This window comes from Phycodurus eques, chromosome 12 (genome assembly GCF_024500275.1).
Source record: "Phycodurus eques isolate BA_2022a chromosome 12, UOR_Pequ_1.1, whole genome shotgun sequence".
Taxonomy (NCBI): Eukaryota; Metazoa; Chordata; class Actinopteri; order Syngnathiformes; family Syngnathidae; genus Phycodurus; species Phycodurus eques.
This window is the reverse complement of record NC_084536.1, coordinates 10372255-10390218: the sequence shown is the minus strand read 5'-3', so window position 1 is coordinate 10390218 and position 17964 is coordinate 10372255. Positions and strand designations below refer to the sequence as shown.

Below are 17964 nucleotides of genomic sequence, written 5' to 3'. Positions count from 1 at the left end.
TGCCCAGACGTGGGTCCCCCACTCTGGAGCCAGGCCTGGAGGTGGGGCTCGAAGGCGAGCGCCTGGTGGCCGGGCCTGTACCCATATCTCAGCGCCCTTTGCACAATGGTCATTCCACCGGACTATTGCAATATTAGTCATTCGAACTGCTCTAAGTGCTAGAGGACTCTGCATCTTTTTGCACAATTGTTTTTTGTCAATGTCTTTATGTCTCCAAAGTGTTCTGTAAGTTGACTGTCTGTTGTACTAGAGCAGCTCCAACTACCGGAGACAAATTCCTTGTGTGTTTTGGACATACTTGGCAAATAAAGATGATTCTGATTCTGATGAGGCCCGGTCGGGCATAGCCCGAAAGGGTAACGTGAATCCCTCTTCCCATGGACTAACCACATGTGGGAGGGGCCATAGGGGTCGGGTGCAGTGCGAGCTGTGCGGTGGCCGAAGGCAGGGACCTTGGCGATCCGATCCCCGGGGGTACCCACCCTTTTTGGAGTCCTTGGAGGAGTTGCTGGAGAGTGCTCCCGCTGGGGACTCCATTGTTCTGCTGGGGGACTTCAATGCTCACGTGGGCAATGACAGTGAGACCTGGAAGGGCGTGATTGGGAGGAACGCCCCCACCCTCCGATCAGAACCCGAGCGGTGTTATGTTATTGGACTTGTGTGCTCATCACGGATTGTCCATAACGAACACCATGTTCAAGCATAAGGGTGTCCACACGTGCACTTGGCACCAGGACACCCGAGGTCGCAGTTCGATGATCGACTTTGTGGTCATGTCATCGGACTTGCGTCTGCATGTCTTGGACACTCGCGTGAAGAGAGGGGCAGAGCTGTCAACTGATCACCACCTGGTGGTGAGTTGACACCGTTGGTGGGGGAAGATGCCGGTCCGACGTGGCAGCCCCAAACGTATTGTGAGGGTCTGCTCGGAACGTCTGGCAGAATCCCCTGTCAGAAGGAGTTTAAACTCCCACCTCCAACAGAACTTTGCTCATGTTCCGGGGCAGGCGGGGCTCCCGCCTGTGTGGAGTTTGCATGTTCTCCCCATGCCTGCATGGGGTTTCTCCGGGCACTCCGGTTTCCTCCCACAACCCAAAAACATGCATAAATTGGAGACTCTAAATTACCCGTAGGCATGACTGTGAGTGCGAATGGTTGTTTGTTTCTATGTGCCCTGCGATTGGCTGGCAACCAGTTCAGGGCGTACCCCGCCTCCTGCCCGATGACAGCTGGGATAGGCTCCAGCACGCCCGCGACCCTTGTGAGGAGAAGCGGCTCAGAAAATGGTTGGATGGATGGAGTTCGTGATGCTGTGCTGGCTGGATTTGCAGTTTTTCTATTTGCAGTAGGCAAAGGCAGACAAAAAGTATATTCCGTTTTATTCAGTCTTAGTTTGTATTTAGTTTCAGCTTGCAAATACGGCTTTCTTGCAGCGTATCGGACATGTTAATGATAGGTTATTTAAACAGAACTGCCACCATTCAAATTGCCCCTAATTAACCCCACATCCACATAAAGTTCAGATGTTTGAGGCTTTTCCTGACATTTGTTGTAGAAACAAGCCTTGGATATCTGGAGGGCCTGCCTCCAGTCCAAAAGCTCAACTAGTTGTTTATAAAAACTATTTTTAATCTGCCATAATATTGTATGTCACCTTTAACTTTATTCAAAGGTATAAATATTGTTGGTGACACGAAAAAAAAGATGCTTTCCCTTTAAAGGTGCTCATTGTTAAACATTCCATGTACTCACAGACATAATGGGGCCTCCCATCTTACAATCAGCTCACTGTTAAGGCCTCTTTATACTCCCGCGGTCGCGCGGCCGACAACGCCCCCATTGCATCATTACCCCCTTTGTACATGCGTGTGTGTGTGTGCGACCTAAATGTTGTGTGTGGTCAGACACACTCCTTACAGCTTCAATGAGAAAGTAGTTTTAAGGCACTCTAAAAGAGAATTTAGCCTTTCTCTGCTTGCTATGGCTCACCGTCTGTTTGAAGGCAAAGCGCATGCTGCCTCATATTGGAAGTACAGGATTTCTCCATCGGATCACCTGATTCAGCATGTGCTTAAATTTGTGGAAAAACAGGTAGGGGCTTGGCCTCAAAATGTGTTGTCAAAGAGCTATTAATTGAATAACACTATAATTAATGTTGTAGGTTACAGTTACGTATTGCTCTGCTTGAAACTGAAAGGTGTTTGAAACATATTTTGATATGCAATTTTGAGTCAGAGTGACAGTCAATCAATGCAATTGTGAGTCAGAGTGACAGTCAATCAACCATATTTTGTCAGAAAGGTGGGCCCTTGTTGCTGGCCGTGGATGTGGGCTGTGGCTCGGGGCAAGGCACGGTGATGCTTGCCAAACACTTTGCTTCCGTGGTGGGCACGGATGTGAGCCCTGCCCAGCTGGAAGTGGCTTTGCAGTACACTCAAGAATCAAACGTCACGTACAGGTATGTAGCAACTTATTGAGAATTCAAATTAACGTTTGTATATCAAAATTTAACTGTGTGCGCATTTTCCTTGGTGGTTGTGCAACAAGTACATCCAAGCCTGTATTTGCACTGGACATTGCACATCTGCATTTTTTTATATGGTGTTTCACATTTGACCATTATTCTCACCCATAGTCAGCTGGGATTGACTCCAGCTCATCCACATCTATCGACCCAATTCCTTATTGATTATCCTATCGATTCTCATTGGATGAGGGTATGAAATAATAAAAATTGGTTTGTTTGCTGTAATTCTTTAATATCTTCAACTTTGGGCAGAAGATACAAGCTATCCAGTATGCACAAAAAAACAAAAACAAAAGTAGGCGACTTACTTCTCAAAATTTGTCAAGAGAACAAAATGCTACACAAATGTTTTGCTTTCTTTACAAGATATCAAGAGTGTCTTATGAAATTGTCCATTTCCACTTTTTTTGGTCCAGAGAAAACCAAATATTTGGGTTTTTAAGCCCAAATGATAGAACCTTAAACAATGTGAACGAGAACAATCAAAGGAAAGGTTCTAATTTCCACAATTCCTGCGAGCTAGGATATCAGCCCTCTTTTAATGCACCAGGTATAGAATGTTTTCTCTGGATACATTTCGCAATATATGACTCTTTGCTTACTAACATTTGGGAATATATGCAGTGCTCCTTTTGCATTCAACAGTTCTCCTACTTGCTCTTTAGTCATTCTCACTGTGGTGTGAGCCCAGTCACTGCAGAGAATGAGGCGCTTTGAGCGGCCTCACCCGCAGCCGTGCCCCAGTCAAAGCACTGCTTCTTTTTTTCCCCTATTGATGGAAAAAAATTATTTGTTATCGCATAAAAACCCATTGTTGCTGTAACTGCATTAAGATGATAGCACCCTTGTTCACTGGAAACAAAAGCAGTTTGGAAAAGTACTACAATGCACATTCCACAAGGCACAAACCCCCACACCTCCAGGCACTGACCACATCTTGATAAAAAACAATCCCTTAAAAGGTCATGGAATGTTATACCACCTACTCAAGCTTTAATAAAAAGAGCTTCGCAAGGACAGGCACCTCAAAGGAGTTGGGAGAGATAAGCGCAGTGCTTGTTCTTGTAGCTGCTCTCACTTTGCAAAATTACGTAACTCAAGTTGTGATTCTTACTTCTGTCTCCTTCCTAGGTGTGAACCTGTTGGTTATAATAACCCTGACACCTATCCCCTCCTCTTGCTCCCTGCTATCACTTCCACTGCATCGGCCGTATCACAAGGCGCTTTAAGCAACCTCCAGTGGCTGAGCCCTAGTAAAAATTCTGCTTCTTTTGTGATAAGTGCATTCACCGAGTAAGCAAAGAAACCAAAAGAACTGCTTTTCAATTCGACAGGGATGGCCCTACCCACAATCCTGATGAGGATAAGCACGATAGAAAACGAATGGATGGATTTCCTCCAATATACAGAATCTTGAATGTTAAATGCGCTGGTCTTTGTGTATGGTTCCACCTTTAGACAATGTGTGGCTGAGGAGCTTCCACTTGCTGACAGCTCGGTGGACCTGATAACAGCCATGTCGGCCTTCCACTGGTTTGACAGAACACGCTTTCTTCAGGAAGTCGACAGGGTCCTGAAGCCTCGTGGCTGCTTGGCTCTGCTCAACTACACCCTTGAAATGGAACTGGACTACCCAGGCTGCTGCCTGCAGTCACTCAACCAAGTGTGCAAAGAGGTGCTCACAGATTTTTATTTTTTTTTGTTCCTCACAATTTAGAACAGTTCCTAAGTGTCTTGAAAAGTTATTAGTTAAAAGTTATTCTTCTTTCAAAATACACCAAGGACAAGAAATTAAAGCAGTTAAGATCTGTTTGTCACATTGTGGTTTAAATCACTTTTTGGGGGGCAATGGTTCTGTCTCAAATGTGGAGTATGGCTTCCATCACTATGGCAATCAGGAGCTAAGGCAACAAAACAGATACTCAGTATTGCCAATTTAACCTTTCCCTCTCCTCTAGCATTTATTTAAAAATAAGAGACTAGCAACAAATCTAGTAACTTCTTTGTGGTGTTATTGGAGACATTTAGAGACTCTGGGACTCCCTCAAGAGCAGATGATCCCTTCCCAGCCTTTGCATCCAGATTGCAATCAAATGGCACTTGTGCAAAGGTGTCACTGTTGCATCTAGCCATATCCCAGATTCAAATGTTTTTTCCCTCATGGAGGCAACACTTCATCATGATCATGATAGTTCTTCCATGTAGTCCAGTGGACGGACTACAGCCATTGCTTAAAAATAACAGATCTTCACAGTTTAGCTACCAAGTAAAAAGAACTCGGTGTGCGGTCAGCTATTATGTACATTTAGATAGCTTTGCTCTTAAGACATTTTCAGAAATAAGCAGATCCCAAAAGATTTCTTTGGTAGTTAACTTGCCACGTGATCACGCGGATGGCCACAGACCCAACTATTTGTATACGAGCCATTAAAAAGTAAATTTTCCATAATACTGTATGGAAAGCAATCAAAATTAAGATGCTGAACTAGTCTGTAAATTACATCCAAAGGAAGTGCTGAGATAGCGGACTGATTACCGCTTAGACTGCAGTAAGATTCATCCATCCACCCATCCATTTTCTGTACCGCTTATCCTCACTAGAATCACGGGCGTGCTGGAGCCTATCCCAGCAATGTTCGGGCGAGAGGCAGGCTAAACGCTGTACTGGTCGCCAGCCAATCGCAGGACACATATAAACAAACAACCGTTCGCACTCACATTCACACCTACGGGCAATTAGAGTCTTCAATTAACCTACAATGCATGTTTTTGGGGGAGATGTGGGAGGAAACCGGAGTGCCTGGAGAAAACCCACGCATCCACCGGGGAGAACATGCAATCTTCAAACAGGCAGGGCCGGGATTTGAACCTCGGTTCTCAGAACTGTGAGGCAGATGTTCTAACCAGTCGTCCACCATTCCACCACAGTAAAATTCTTCATTCATATTTGTTGTCTTCAGTTCTATACAGCTTTGCATCCGTACCGCAGTCCTCTCCTTGGAGCAAGTTCTATTGAGTTGTACCGGGAGGCCTACAATTCCATCCCTTATGCTGACAAAGAGTGGTAAGTGCACAGCAACTTTATTTGGGTCACCACAATCCTGAGCAGGATAAACGGTGTAGAAACTGGATAGATGGATAAAATGGCGTCGTTAGGTGGGTGGTATTTTAGGCGGGCTTCATTCTGGGGACCAGAGCGAACTAATTGTTTATACCAGCATTGATGAAGAACCCAGAACTGTTGGCTGGCTGTTTACATAAAGATGAAGGTTACAGAGTGAACTATATGCATGAATTCACATCATGAGACAGAAGCTGACCTCATTCACTTACAGTTGTCATCAGTGGATGATAATCATCAACATCATCATGATCACTTCTCCAACCATATTAAACTGTAGGAAATAGGACGGTTGAGTACAGAGAGTAACAAGGGAGTGATCTCTACTAGAAATGTGAGTCTACAGGAGTTCAGAATATAAAGCCATCTGTGATGCAGTCCAGGAATCATATGGAACTCAATATGGATATAAAATATGAAATATTTCAGTCAAGGTGCATTGTACAAGACTTCTTTAGCCTTGAAATTTTATTTAGGAGAGTAATTAGAACATGGACAGCCAAGAGATAAATGCAAGCCAAATTAACCTGTCCGAGATATTTTCAAGCCTACTTTAACGTTAACAGGTTATTATTTAATTTAAAAGTGATTACGTCATATTTCTCTCCAACAATGTTCGTCACGTACTGTATTTACCCAAAATATAATACCTCCGACTTCAAAAGTATCTGGGAGCAAACATTTTATTGTGTTGTGAGCCAAAGTCATGTCATTAGCCTCTATGATGATGCTATTAATTGTTTCACTGTGTCTTGAAGGGGAAGAATTCTTACACTAATGGCCATGCATCCATCCATCCATTTTCTGTACGAGGGTTAAGGTAAACCCTGAACTAGTCGCTAGCCAATCGCAGGGCTCACATAAACAAACAACCATTCACACTCACATTCACACCTATGGGCAATTTAAGAGTTTTCAGTTAACCTACCATGCATGTTTTCGGGATGTGGGAGGAAACCGGAGTACCCAGAGAAAACCCACGCAGGCAAGGGGAGAACATGCAAACTCCACACAGGTGAGGCCGGATTTGAACCCAGGTCCCCAGAATTGTGAGGCAGATGTGCTAACCAGTCGGCCACCATGCTGCCTATACTAATGTCAATCTGAAAAAAAACACTTCAGCATTTGAGTCAATGATTTGCCACCCTTAAAAACAGACAACATTCATTGATGCTTCCACCAAGTAGCTGGTGATAGCAGCTGTTAATTTGGTTTTGAATACAGTGTTAACTTCTCAAAGGGAAATTATTCTCTTTAACTTTTTGTCAATTGAAAATGATAGGCTTGGCTGACTATGACTACAGTGACCTTTTTTGCCTTCAGTTTTACATACTGGAACAACGTGTACATATTTATTTATTTATTTTTTGGGTGGTTAATGCTGTAAACCTACGATTGGCTGGCGACCAGTTCGGGGTGTACCCCGCCTCCTGCCCGTTGATAGCTGGGATGGGCTCCAGGATTCCCGCGACCCTTGTGAGGATAAGCGGCAGAAAATGGATGGATGGATAATGCTGGAAACATACTTCCTGTGTTTCCATCCATCCATCCATTTTCTTTACCGCTTATCCTCACTCGGGCGGGAGGCGGGACTTCCTGTGTTTGTGTAATGTATTTAAAAACAGACTGATATAACTATCAATCTAACAGTGACTTTGAACTTTTATCTAGGATTGTATTGTTTTAAAATCTGTCCAAAAACATTAAAAATCAATTTCTGAGTCTTCGTTAGCGGTTTGTGAAATTTCGTGCTCATGCACTACATTCAATCACATCCTGTGCATCTCCTGGAGGTTAAGCCCCCGCCCAGTAAAGCCTAGTGATGCCCCTGGATGGATGGGTACACTGTGTATGTTTTATTGTTCCCACTGCAGGAATGAGAGTGTGTGGGTGAAGAGGCCCATGCCCCTGTGCAGCTACATGGGATTAGTGGAATCTTTCTCCAGCTATCAGGCTTTGCTGAGGGAAGACCACCAGAAGGCCGTCAGGCTCTCACAGGACATCTGTCAAAGGTATTCTGACTTGATTCTGACGGTTAACCCCAGACCCTCTTATGTAGAACCAATGCAGTGTATGGCTTTCATTACCTTGATAACATAGATGGCTAGTTAGTTAGCTAGATAGATGGCTAGATGAATAGGTGTGTGGCTGGATAGATAGAGAGATGGATTGATGAATAGATACAGTAGATAGACAGACAGATGTACAGTGGGTACAGAAAGTATGCAGACCCCCTTACATTTTTCACTCTTTGTTATATTGCAGCCATTTCCTTAGATAATTTAAGTTCATTTTTTCCCTCGTTAATGTACACACAGCACACCATATTGACGGGAAAAAAAGAAATTGTTGAATTTTTTGCAGATTTATTTTAAAAAATAAAATAAATGAAATCACACAACCATAAGTATTCAGACCCTTTGTTCAGTATTTAGAAGCACCCTTTTGAGCTAATACAGCCACGACTCTTTTTGGGAGTTTTTCACACCTGGATTTGGGGATTCTCTGCCATTCCTTGCAGATCCTCTCCAGTTCTGTCAAAATGGATGGTGAACGTTGGTGGACAGCCATTTTCAGGTCTCTCCAGAGATGCTCAATTGGGTTTAAGTCAGGGCGCTGGCTGGGCCATTCAAGAACAGTCACAGAGTTGTTCACAAGCCACTCCTTCGTTATTTTAGCTGTGCTTAGGGTCATTGTCTTGTTGGAAGGTGAACCCTCGGCTCAGTCTGAGGTAGTGAGCACTCTGGAGAAGGTTTTCATCCAGGATATCGCTGTACTTGGCCGCCTTCATCTTTCCTTCGATTTCAACCAGTCGTCCTGTCCCTGCAGCTGAAAAACACCCTCATAGCATGATGCTGCCACCACCATGCTTCACTGTTGGGATGAGCAGGTGATGAGCAGTGCCTGGTTTTCTCCACACATACCGCTTAGAATTAAGGCCAAAATCTTCTATCTTGGTCTCATCAGACCAGAGAATCTTATTTCCCACCATCAGGTGTTTTTTTTTTTTTTTAGCAAACTCCATGCGGGCTTTCATGTGTCTTGCACTGAGGAGAGGCTTCCATCGGGCCACTCTGCGGGCCACTCTGCCATAAAGCCCCGACTGGTGGGCTGCAGTGATGGTTGACTTTCTAGAACTTTCTCCCATCTTCCGACTGCATTTCTGGAGCTCAGCCACAGTGATCTTTGGGTTCTTCTTTACCACTCTGACCAAGGCTCTTCTCCGCCGATTGCTCAGTGTGGCCGGACGGCCAGCTCTAGGAAGGTTCTGGTCGTCCCAAACATCTTCCATTTAAGAATTATGGAAGCCACTGTGCTCTTAGGAACCTTAAGTGCAGCAGATTTTTTTTTTTTTTTTGTAACCTTGGCCAGATCTGTGCCTTGCCACAATTCTGTCTCTGAGCTCTTCAGGCAGTTCCTTGGACCTCATGATTCTCATTTGGGCTGACATGCACTGTGAGCTGTAACGTCCTATATAGACAGGTATGTGGCTTTCCTAATCAAGTCCAATCAGTATAATCAAACACATCTGGACTTCACTGAAGGTGTAGAACCATCTCAAGGATGATTAGAAGAAATGGACAGCACCCAAGTTAACTATATGTGTGACAGCAAAGGGTCTGAATACTTAAGGCTGTGTGATATTTCAGTTTTTCTTTTTTAATAAATCTGAAAATATTTCAACAATTCTGTTTTTTTTCTGTCAATATGGGGTGCTGTGTGTACATTAATGAGGAAAAATTATAAATGGTTTTAGCAAATGGCTGCAATATAACAAAGAGTGAAACATTTCAGTGGGTCTGAATACTTTCCGTACCCACTGTAAATCTTGCACAAAAAGTGGGGAGCAAGAGGAAGGTTTTGGTTTCTCATATGTTGATTCTGACTTTTTTGTGTTGTGTTTTCATGTTCTGGCCAGCAGCAAATGGAAAGCACCCAAGTTAAATATATGTGTGACAGCAAAGGGTCTGAATACTTATGGCTGTGTGATATTTCAGTTTTTATTTTTTAATAAATGTGCAAACATTTCAACAATTCTGTTTTTTCTGTCAACATGGGGTGCTGTGTCTACATAATGAGGAAAAAAATGAACTTAAATGATTTTAGGAAATTGCTGTAATATAACAGAGAACAATTTAAGGGGTCTGAATACTTTCCATACCGACTTTATAGACAGAGATATCAATAAATAGATAAGTGGAAGGACAGACATCGCTCCCGCTCAGGGGCGTAGCATCAGATTCTACGCAACTCCTACATCACCTTCATGAAGGGCCCCCTCCAAAATGTACTTGCATACGGCAGGGACAGATGTCCCTTTTTTACCCCCCAGTTTGACACCCCTGGTACCGCAAATCTGCGCATCCAACAAAGGTCAGTGCAGCTCTGCTTATCTCTTAGGCTTTGACATGATGTTTCAGACAGTGTAGTCCTTCCATGGCTTGAAAGTAGCTAAAACGACATCACACACATTTTCAAAAACAGGCAGCTAAAAAAAATTAAAAAATGGGTTAATTTCCCACTTGATGGGTGGGCAGGCACTCCAGGCACCCAACTATTTTTTGTATTCATACCATGAAAAAGTCAATTTTCCGCAAAGTGCCCTATTGAAGTTGTAAAATAGACCACTGACCTGGCACACGATGAAAGACTGGATGTTGAAGACACATGATAACAAAGTCTGTGTGATCTACCCCCCCCCCCAACCCCCCTCATCTTCCTCACTGCAGGTTGATGTCCATCATGAAGGTGACCTCTGCAGAGACAGAAGTAGTGCTGGGTGTCAATTATTTCTACATGCTGGCTAGCAAAAATGACCCAGATGAGATGTAGAAAAGGAGCAATGTAAATGCAGTGTCCTGTACTGACAATGTACAATGTGCTGTGTTTTAGCGATATAAAGACAGATGTCTTTTAGGAATAGCTTGTTATTTGGGCAAATAAATGATTACATACATTTCCAGAGTGTAATATTCAATTATTTAAATTTTCATCCAAAATTCACCATCTCAGGAAATTATAATATTGCATATGAAACAATCAAAATCATATTTAGCATAAAATATAGTTAGGAATTGGCCTTCTTAAGTATTTTCCTGTGTTTAATGCATCTGTTACGACATATGAGTTTCACTTTCTGAAGTGAACCACTGAAATCAATCAATTTACATATTTATGATATTCTAATCTATTGAGATGCACCTGTATATTACATTCAGATTCGGAAATGACGTAGCAAAATTAAAGTTTTAGTACGGCATTTAAATGAACCGCTTATCGTCTTCAAACTGCCGCTAGAGGGCGAAACTCTATCACATTGTGCTTTCCTCGTTCAGCGTCCAGCATCTGTGGGGAACAAAAGGCCCAGTTCTATTGCAGCACGACAGGTCCATAAATAACCCAGTTTAGTGGGGTGAGTTTTGCTGTGGAACAACCTACAAGCCCTGACCTCAACCCTACGAAATAACGATGAACTGGGACAAAGACTGTGTGCCGGACTTGCAGGAGCCCAGCTGAGGAAAAAAAGAGAACAAGGCAGTAAAAACATTTTCACTCGTCAAGACACTACGTCATCAACTCCTAGACATCCATCCATAACCTCACTAGGGTCGCTGGAGCCTATCCCAGCTGACTCTGGGCGAGAGGCGGGGTACACCCTAACTGGTCGCCAGCCAATCGCAGGGCACATATATACAAACAACCATTCGCACTCACATTCACACCTACGCGCAATTTAGAGTTGTCAATTAACCTACCACCCTTGTTTTTGGGATGTGGGAGGAAACCGGAGTACCCGGAGAAAACCCCCGCAGGCACGGGGAGAATACAGTAATACACACCAATAAAGAAAGTATATTTGTAATAATGATGTAATAATAATAATCATTTTGGATAGTTTTTGTGAATAATAAATGTAGTTTTAAAAAAGTATGTCTACAAAAGCTTAACATATACTGTACAATTATAAATCAATACTATATATAAAATTTAAAATATAGATATACTTGTACTGTTTATAAAGACAGTACATATATGTCGTTATAAATGTATTTATCTTCATAATTATTTTTTTACATATCGAAACATAGTTATAAAATTTTAAAGTATGGGTCAGATTGCCTCACGACATAAGAGGGGAGCACCGTTTTCTTTATTTATTTCTTTACTTCTTTATATTTACCCATTATAAAAGCTCGATAACCAAAGCCGAATACACGCTTGTTACATCACAAGCGCAAATACACGCAGTAAGAGGAACTCAATAAATGCGTCGTCACGCAACTACGTTTGGAGAAAAGCCACCGCACAAACTAACGCCTTGGAACGTCGCCTTTAAAATCCTTTGTCACGTCAGTCGCACAACACGCGCCCCTGTGGCACAAAGACGTTGTGAGGGCGACAATTTTGCCCGAAGAATATATAAGAGAGATTTTTTTCCCCGGCGAAAAACTTGTTTGCGCGAGCCTCTTCGCAAAATATCTGATCTTATTAAAGTGTTGCTGAATCAGGTAAGCACATCACAATCAGTATTTCACATAGAAATACGTGACAACTTTTAATAACTGTCAAAACATCCGATCTTATCCAGTGTTGCTGAATCAGGTAAGCACATCAGTGTTTCACATGGAAATACATGAGACAACTTTAAATAATTGGCATTTTGGAATAAAAATATGATTCACCCCCCCAAACCCCCCATCCCCCCCACACAATTGATTAAATGAAACAACTATAGCTCAATAACTTAAATAATTGGATTTCCGTACCAAATAAAAAAAATATATATATATACACACACACACGTTTAACTACACAGTCGGTTTTAAAAGCTTTCAGCTAATTTAAAAAGGTTAACCACCAAATTCACAATGATTTTTAAGAGATACCAGGTAGGATTATTAGCCTCCTGAAGTGTTTTCCTTTGTGTTTATAAAGTGACTTCCACTTTGAATCACTGAAATAACTTCAGATGCCTTTGTACATACAATATGTAAAGGTGGTTAATTTCAATAATTGATTAAACTGAATGACTATATGGTGATATTTTTAAAAATGCATTCTGAATGTGTAAACATCAATGCCAAATGTTGCTTTCTGATCTTGAAATTTTAGCTTCAAATTGTTCCGAGTTGAGCATAAAGCAGCATTTTCCAAGCAAATCTTCACAACATTTTGAAAGAATGGCACGGTGGGTGACTGGTTAGGACATGCCACAGTTCTGAGAACCGGGGTTCAAATCCTGGCCCCGCCTGTGTGGAGTTTGTGTTCTCCCCGTGCCTATGTTTTTTTTTTTAATCAGGTATTGCGGTTTCCTCCCACATCCCAAAAACATGGGTGGTAGGTTGATTGAGGACTCAAAATTGCCCGTAGGTGTGAATTTGAGTGCAAATGGTTGTTTATATGTGCCCTGCGACTGGCTGGCGACCAGGTCAGGGTGTACCCCGCCTCTCGCCCGAAAATTGCTCTGAGTGCAAATGGTTGTTTATATGTGCCCTGCGATTGGCTGGCGACCAGGTCAGGGTGTACCCCGCCTCTCGCCCAAAAATTGCTCGGATAGGCTCCAGGACGCCCGCGACAATAGTGAGGAGAAGCCGTACAGAAAATTGATGGATGGACGAATTACATGATTTAAAGAATACCACAGGTGACATTTTCTATTTTGTGGGGAAAATATTTTTTGTGACATCATAAAAATACATACATGCTTTGTTTGTGACTTCATCACTTTGGTTCCATAAGGCCTTGATGCATATTAAGGGTGTCACTATGAACAATATAATTTGGCCTTGAAGTCTTAACATTTTAGTGGGTGCAAAGCCAATTAATTTGTCATAAATACTATTAGTAGGAGTTTTAAATACATGGCTGCCTTGTAGTCAATGTTGGTGTTATCCAGAGGAGCTTTTCTTGTATCTGGTACTGCGTGATCCTGTGTTGCCTCTTAGAATTGAGTGGAGGCCTAAACTTGCTCTTGTCATGATTTGGTACTGAAATGGACTCTTCAGTTTAGGGCTAAATCTTCATCACTCAACGCGTTAACGGTTTTATTGCTAAAATTTACTTTTTAGTGGATGCGTTTATGATTAAGGGCTAAAATGTACTCACTGTGTAAATGCTTGGTATGTTAATTCATTGGATACAATTGTGTTGTTCTTAAGATTTAGGACTAAAATTGACTACGGTGAATACATTTGTTAGGATTTGTTGCTAAAATGGACTCTTCAATGAATACATTGTGTTTTTGTTGTGATAAGGTGCGAGAACTGACTTTTTGGGGTGTACTTTTTTATTTTTCTGCGATTGACTCTTCACTGGATGCATTTGTGTATTCATTGCTGACTAAACCTTAAGATACTAACTTTTTTGCCCAGATTTGTCCAGCTGCTATGTCAGTGTTGGTTTTCCCTCGAGTTGTAAAGCGGGTTATGCCGTGTTTAGCAAAGATGAATGTGGTCACGTCGACATTTTCACGTGACTCAAGAGTTGATACAAAAAAGTGCTCTCGAGAGGGAAGGTTAGCTAAACACCAAACGGATATAGGCCTACCTGGTCTTTGATAGTCATGTTTTTCTGAAAATCTGTTTTAGCTCTGAAGGAATGGCCAACCGCAAGCAGAGGGGGCTGACAGCCACCGACGAGTTCCCAGATCTCAGTCAGCACAAGAACCACATGGCCAAATTCTTGACTCTGGACATGTACACCACGCTGAAGGAGAGGTCCACTCGCAGTGGCTTCACCATCGATGGCGTCACTCAGACCGGAGTGGACAATCCCGGTATAGTTACCTGTTTTCTAACTGATGCCACAGTACGTTGATGACTCACATTTGGGGCTGTGTTGATTATCATATGGCAAATAAATGATAACTTCTACAATATATCTAACACCAGGTCACCCCTACATTATGACTGTGGGCTGCGTGGCTGGAGATGAGGAGACCTACGAAGTCTACAAAGAGCTCTTCGACCTGGTGATTGAGGATAGACATGGAGGATACAAACCCACAGACACGCACAAGACCGACCTCAACCCAGAGAACCTCGTGGTAAGCGTTTATTTGAATATTTACTTTTTGAATCTTATCAAAATGGCAATCGAAAAAGTGAGGGAACAAAATGATCAGTCACTTTCTGATTTTCTGATTGGGAGTCCCTGATGGTGGAGTCGTACATTCTCCTGACTTCTGTGCAGGCAGCGTAGGATAATTCCTGCTCAGTGATGGTATGAATGTGAGAGTGAATGGTTGTCTGTCTCTAGATCTTCCCTGAGACTGACTGTCAACCAGTCCGAGGTGTAGTCCGCCTCGGCTCCTGCTTCCCACAACCCTGAACAGGATAAGCTGCACAGAGCACGGATGAATGGGTTTTCCAATTACCAATTGGAAAGAACCAATGATACACTGATGATACTGCACCGTAGAGAATCAAACATTCCCCTTTTGTGCCCCTCCTTTAGGGGGGTGACGATCTGGACCCCAACTACGTTCTTAGCTCCAGAGTCAGGACAGGCCGCAGCATCCGCGGCTTCTGCCTGCCGCCACACTGCAGCAGAGGGGAGAGGCGTGCGTTGGAGAAGCTCTCCATTGAAGGTACGAGGGGTACAAACTAACACCTTCAAAACAAAGTCTGCAAGAAGGTAGTGAATCAGGCTCCAAATTAGCCAAATAGCAGTATGTGTGTAATCACAAAGCGGTTAATCAGCCACAATATTTATTATGGTAAGATACACAAGCTTCTGTTGACTTTGATTGTAAGGGAAGTAATGTTTAATAACTGGCCATATTTTCAGTATGTATGTGGTTATACATAGTCATACAGTTGTGGTAGTCATGGAATGGAGCCAAATTCTGAGTCACACAAAGTTGTTTTTCTGTCTTTAGCACTAGGTTCCCTGACTGGAGACCTGATGGGCAAGTACTACGCCTTGAAGAACATGTCAGAGACGGAGCAGCAGCAGCTGATCGACGATCACTTCCTGTTTGACAAGCCTGTGTCTCCTCTGCTGCTGGCCTCCAGGATGGCCCGCGACTGGCCCGATGGCAGAGGCATCTGGTGAGAACCAATACTCAATATGACTTCAGAATAGAATCCATGCATTTATTCCAAAGCAGTGGTGGGAAATAACACAGTAAAAATATGTAGATTTATCTAAAGAGTATTTTTCTGACGAGTTGTGTTTTTACTCAAGTACCTGTACTTTTGCCGCCTATGCTCTAAAGGCACAACGAGAGCAAGACCTTCCTCGTGTGGGTGAACGAGGAGGACCATTTGCGTGTCATCTCCATGCAGAAAGGAGGCAACATAAAGGAAGTGTTCACCCGCTTCTGCACTGGACTGGCAGAGGTGTGTAGCTATGGCTTGGTGTCCAAAAAATAATTTACCTTATTCTCGTAAGATTATGACTTCTATCCAAAATAAATTGGTTATTGGAAATATTTCTTTTAGAAAAATAGACTATAGACTGCAAATTTATTTTGTAAAACATGACTTCTTTCTCAAAGAAGGCAACTTTTGAATTCCTTGGGTAAATGAAGGCTATTCCCTACAAATGGGTCTTTATTGTTAAGATTAATGCCTTTTTTTTTAACGTTTTAATTATGCCTTTAGGATTACAAAAGGGTTCCTTGGAGAACCCCTCTCCCCTGTCAAGATTCCCTCTCTAATTTTAATTTTACAAAGCCTGCGCAAACGCATAACTTGTCTCGTTTAGATCGAAGCTAGGTTCAAGGAGAAAGGCCGTGTCTTCATGTGGAGCGAACACCTGGGCTACATCCTGACCTGCCCCTCCAACCTGGGCACCGGCCTGCGTGCCGGCGTACACGTTAAGCTGCCAAACCTGGGCAAGCACGCTGATTTTGAGGAGGTTCTCAAGAGGCTGCGTCTCCAAAAACGCGGAACCGGTACTGGCAAACCTATCTTTGATCCAATTCATGCGTGTCATTCCACAAATACTTGATGTGGTTTGCCCACCAGGTGGTGTGGACACCGACGCCGTGGATGGAGTCTTTGATATCTCCAATGCGGACAGGCTGGGATTCTCCGAGGTGGAGCTTGTCCAGATGGTGGTGGACGGTGTCAAGCTGCTGGTGGATATGGAGAAGAATTTGGAGAAGGAAGAGTCCATTGATGATCTGATGCCCAACCAGAAATAGAAGTACCCCTGAATCTTTTCTGTCCCCCATTTGTCATGAATAATATTATTCTTAATGCAGTTTCTGCAATTATGTACTGCTCTAACAGTTGTGTATGGTTGGGATTGACTTTAAATAAAATGTGAAAAAAGTCATGTGAGATTGATTGAATAATGCAGCTCAAGTAATCAAAAAAAGCTAACAGCTTTTGAGTAATGCACCCCATCCATCCATCCATTTTCTACACCGCTTACCCTGGTCAGGGTCACAGGACGCTGGAGCCTATCCCAGCTGACTTCGGGCGAAAGGCGGACTACACCCTGAACTGGTCGCCAGTCAGTCGCAGGGCATATAGACACGGACGACCATTCGCACTCACATTCACACCGTCACTGAGTGGGAACTGAACCCACGCTGCCCGCACCAAAGTCAGGCGAGTGTACCACTACACCATCAGTGACTTAACGCACCCCTAAAACCCAAAACAAATAAACAACCCACTAAAGCTTAGTCAGAAAATTTACCTCCCCAAAAAAGCTACAGCTAGCATCAGTAATGCACTAATTTTGAGGATTTCGCTGAAGCTAACATGTAGCGTAATGAAAAAATTTTGAGTTTTTCACCTAATTGCAACTAAACGTTCCCAACAGGCTGTATACTAAAGAATGAAGTGATGCATTAGTTTTGTTTTTTCACTAAAGCTATACCTGTAGAGTAATGCACTAAACTATCCAAAAGTTGTATGCTAAAGCTGACATGTAGAATAATACACAATGCTTTTTAAATTCAAGATATACTAATGCTAACACAGAATTGTACTAGTATTTTATCTGTAGTTATCTGCTGGGAAGATATATTGGCATGTACATGACTGAAATTACACATATTTCAATGAAAAAACAAACACAGGCTGTAACGTACATTAGCGTGTAGTCCCAATAGTTGTCGTAAATGTTGGCTATATGTCCTCTTGACTCAGACAAAATATGTATTTTAATTGAAATCATTCAAGGAGATGGCAATTTGATCTATTTTAACCCATTCTTTACACTATTGAATGGGGGGGAAAAAACTTAAAACGCAAATCACCATACCCATACAATTTTATGTTCCAGGCTGCTTTGATAATATGAATACATTAGGCTTTACACGATCAGCGAGTTTAAAAAACGATAAATCGATCCG

General features: G+C 42.6%; 2 protein-coding genes across 4 annotated transcripts; both read left to right on the top strand.

The window, feature by feature from the left end:
• The first annotated feature begins 1888 nt into the window (after positions 1-1888).
• On the top strand, positions 1889-10594 carry LOC133410671 (putative methyltransferase DDB_G0268948). Its single transcript, XM_061692106.1, has 6 exons — positions 1889-2091; positions 2298-2458; positions 3986-4202; positions 5488-5591; positions 7523-7660; positions 10379-10594. Exons 1-6 carry the CDS (start codon positions 1981-1983, stop codon positions 10479-10481), a joined length of 834 nt encoding a protein of 277 aa, XP_061548090.1. The 5' UTR covers positions 1889-1980; the 3' UTR covers positions 10482-10594.
• A 1406-nt stretch (positions 10595-12000) lies between these two features.
• On the top strand, positions 12001-16925 carry LOC133410714 (creatine kinase, testis isozyme-like). 3 transcript variants are annotated; one of them, XM_061692183.1, is made up of 8 exons: positions 12001-12157; positions 14237-14424; positions 14540-14694; positions 15105-15237; positions 15529-15700; positions 15868-15991; positions 16359-16548; positions 16622-16925. In XM_061692183.1, the coding sequence occupies exons 2-8, from the start codon at positions 14247-14249 to the stop codon at positions 16798-16800; spliced, it is 1131 nt and encodes a 376-aa protein (XP_061548167.1). In that variant the 5' UTR covers positions 12001-12157; positions 14237-14246; the 3' UTR covers positions 16801-16925. The 3 variants fall into 3 exon arrangements, with proteins under 3 accessions (XP_061548167.1, XP_061548171.1, XP_061548170.1); XM_061692187.1 differs by lacking the exon at positions 12001-12157 and adding an exon at positions 12236-12251; XM_061692186.1 differs by lacking the exon at positions 12001-12157 and adding an exon at positions 13189-13293.
• The last annotated feature ends 1039 nt before the right edge of the window (positions 16926-17964 follow it).

What these genes read in the sequence shown, in the direction of transcription:
- LOC133410671 (XM_061692106.1), top strand. Translation starts at nt 1,981, where the DNA reads ATGGCTCACCGTCTGTTTGAAGGCAAAGCGCATGCTGCCTCATATTGG. An exon ending in TTAAATTTGTGGAAAAACAG is followed by an intron (nt 2,092 to 2,297) that starts GTAGGGGCTTGG and finishes ATATTTTGTCAG; the next exon opens with AAAGGTGGGCCCTTGTTGCT. An exon ending in TCAACCAAGTGTGCAAAGAG is followed by an intron (nt 4,203 to 5,487) that starts GTGCTCACAGAT and finishes TGTTGTCTTCAG; the next exon opens with TTCTATACAGCTTTGCATCC.
- LOC133410714 (XM_061692183.1), top strand. Translation starts at nt 14,247, where the DNA reads ATGGCCAACCGCAAGCAGAGGGGGCTGACAGCCACCGACGAGTTCCCA. An exon ending in CCCGATGGCAGAGGCATCTG is followed by an intron (nt 15,701 to 15,867) that starts GTGAGAACCAAT and finishes TATGCTCTAAAG; the next exon opens with GCACAACGAGAGCAAGACCT. An exon ending in TCTCCAAAAACGCGGAACCG is followed by an intron (nt 16,549 to 16,621) that starts GTACTGGCAAAC and finishes TTTGCCCACCAG; the next exon opens with GTGGTGTGGACACCGACGCC.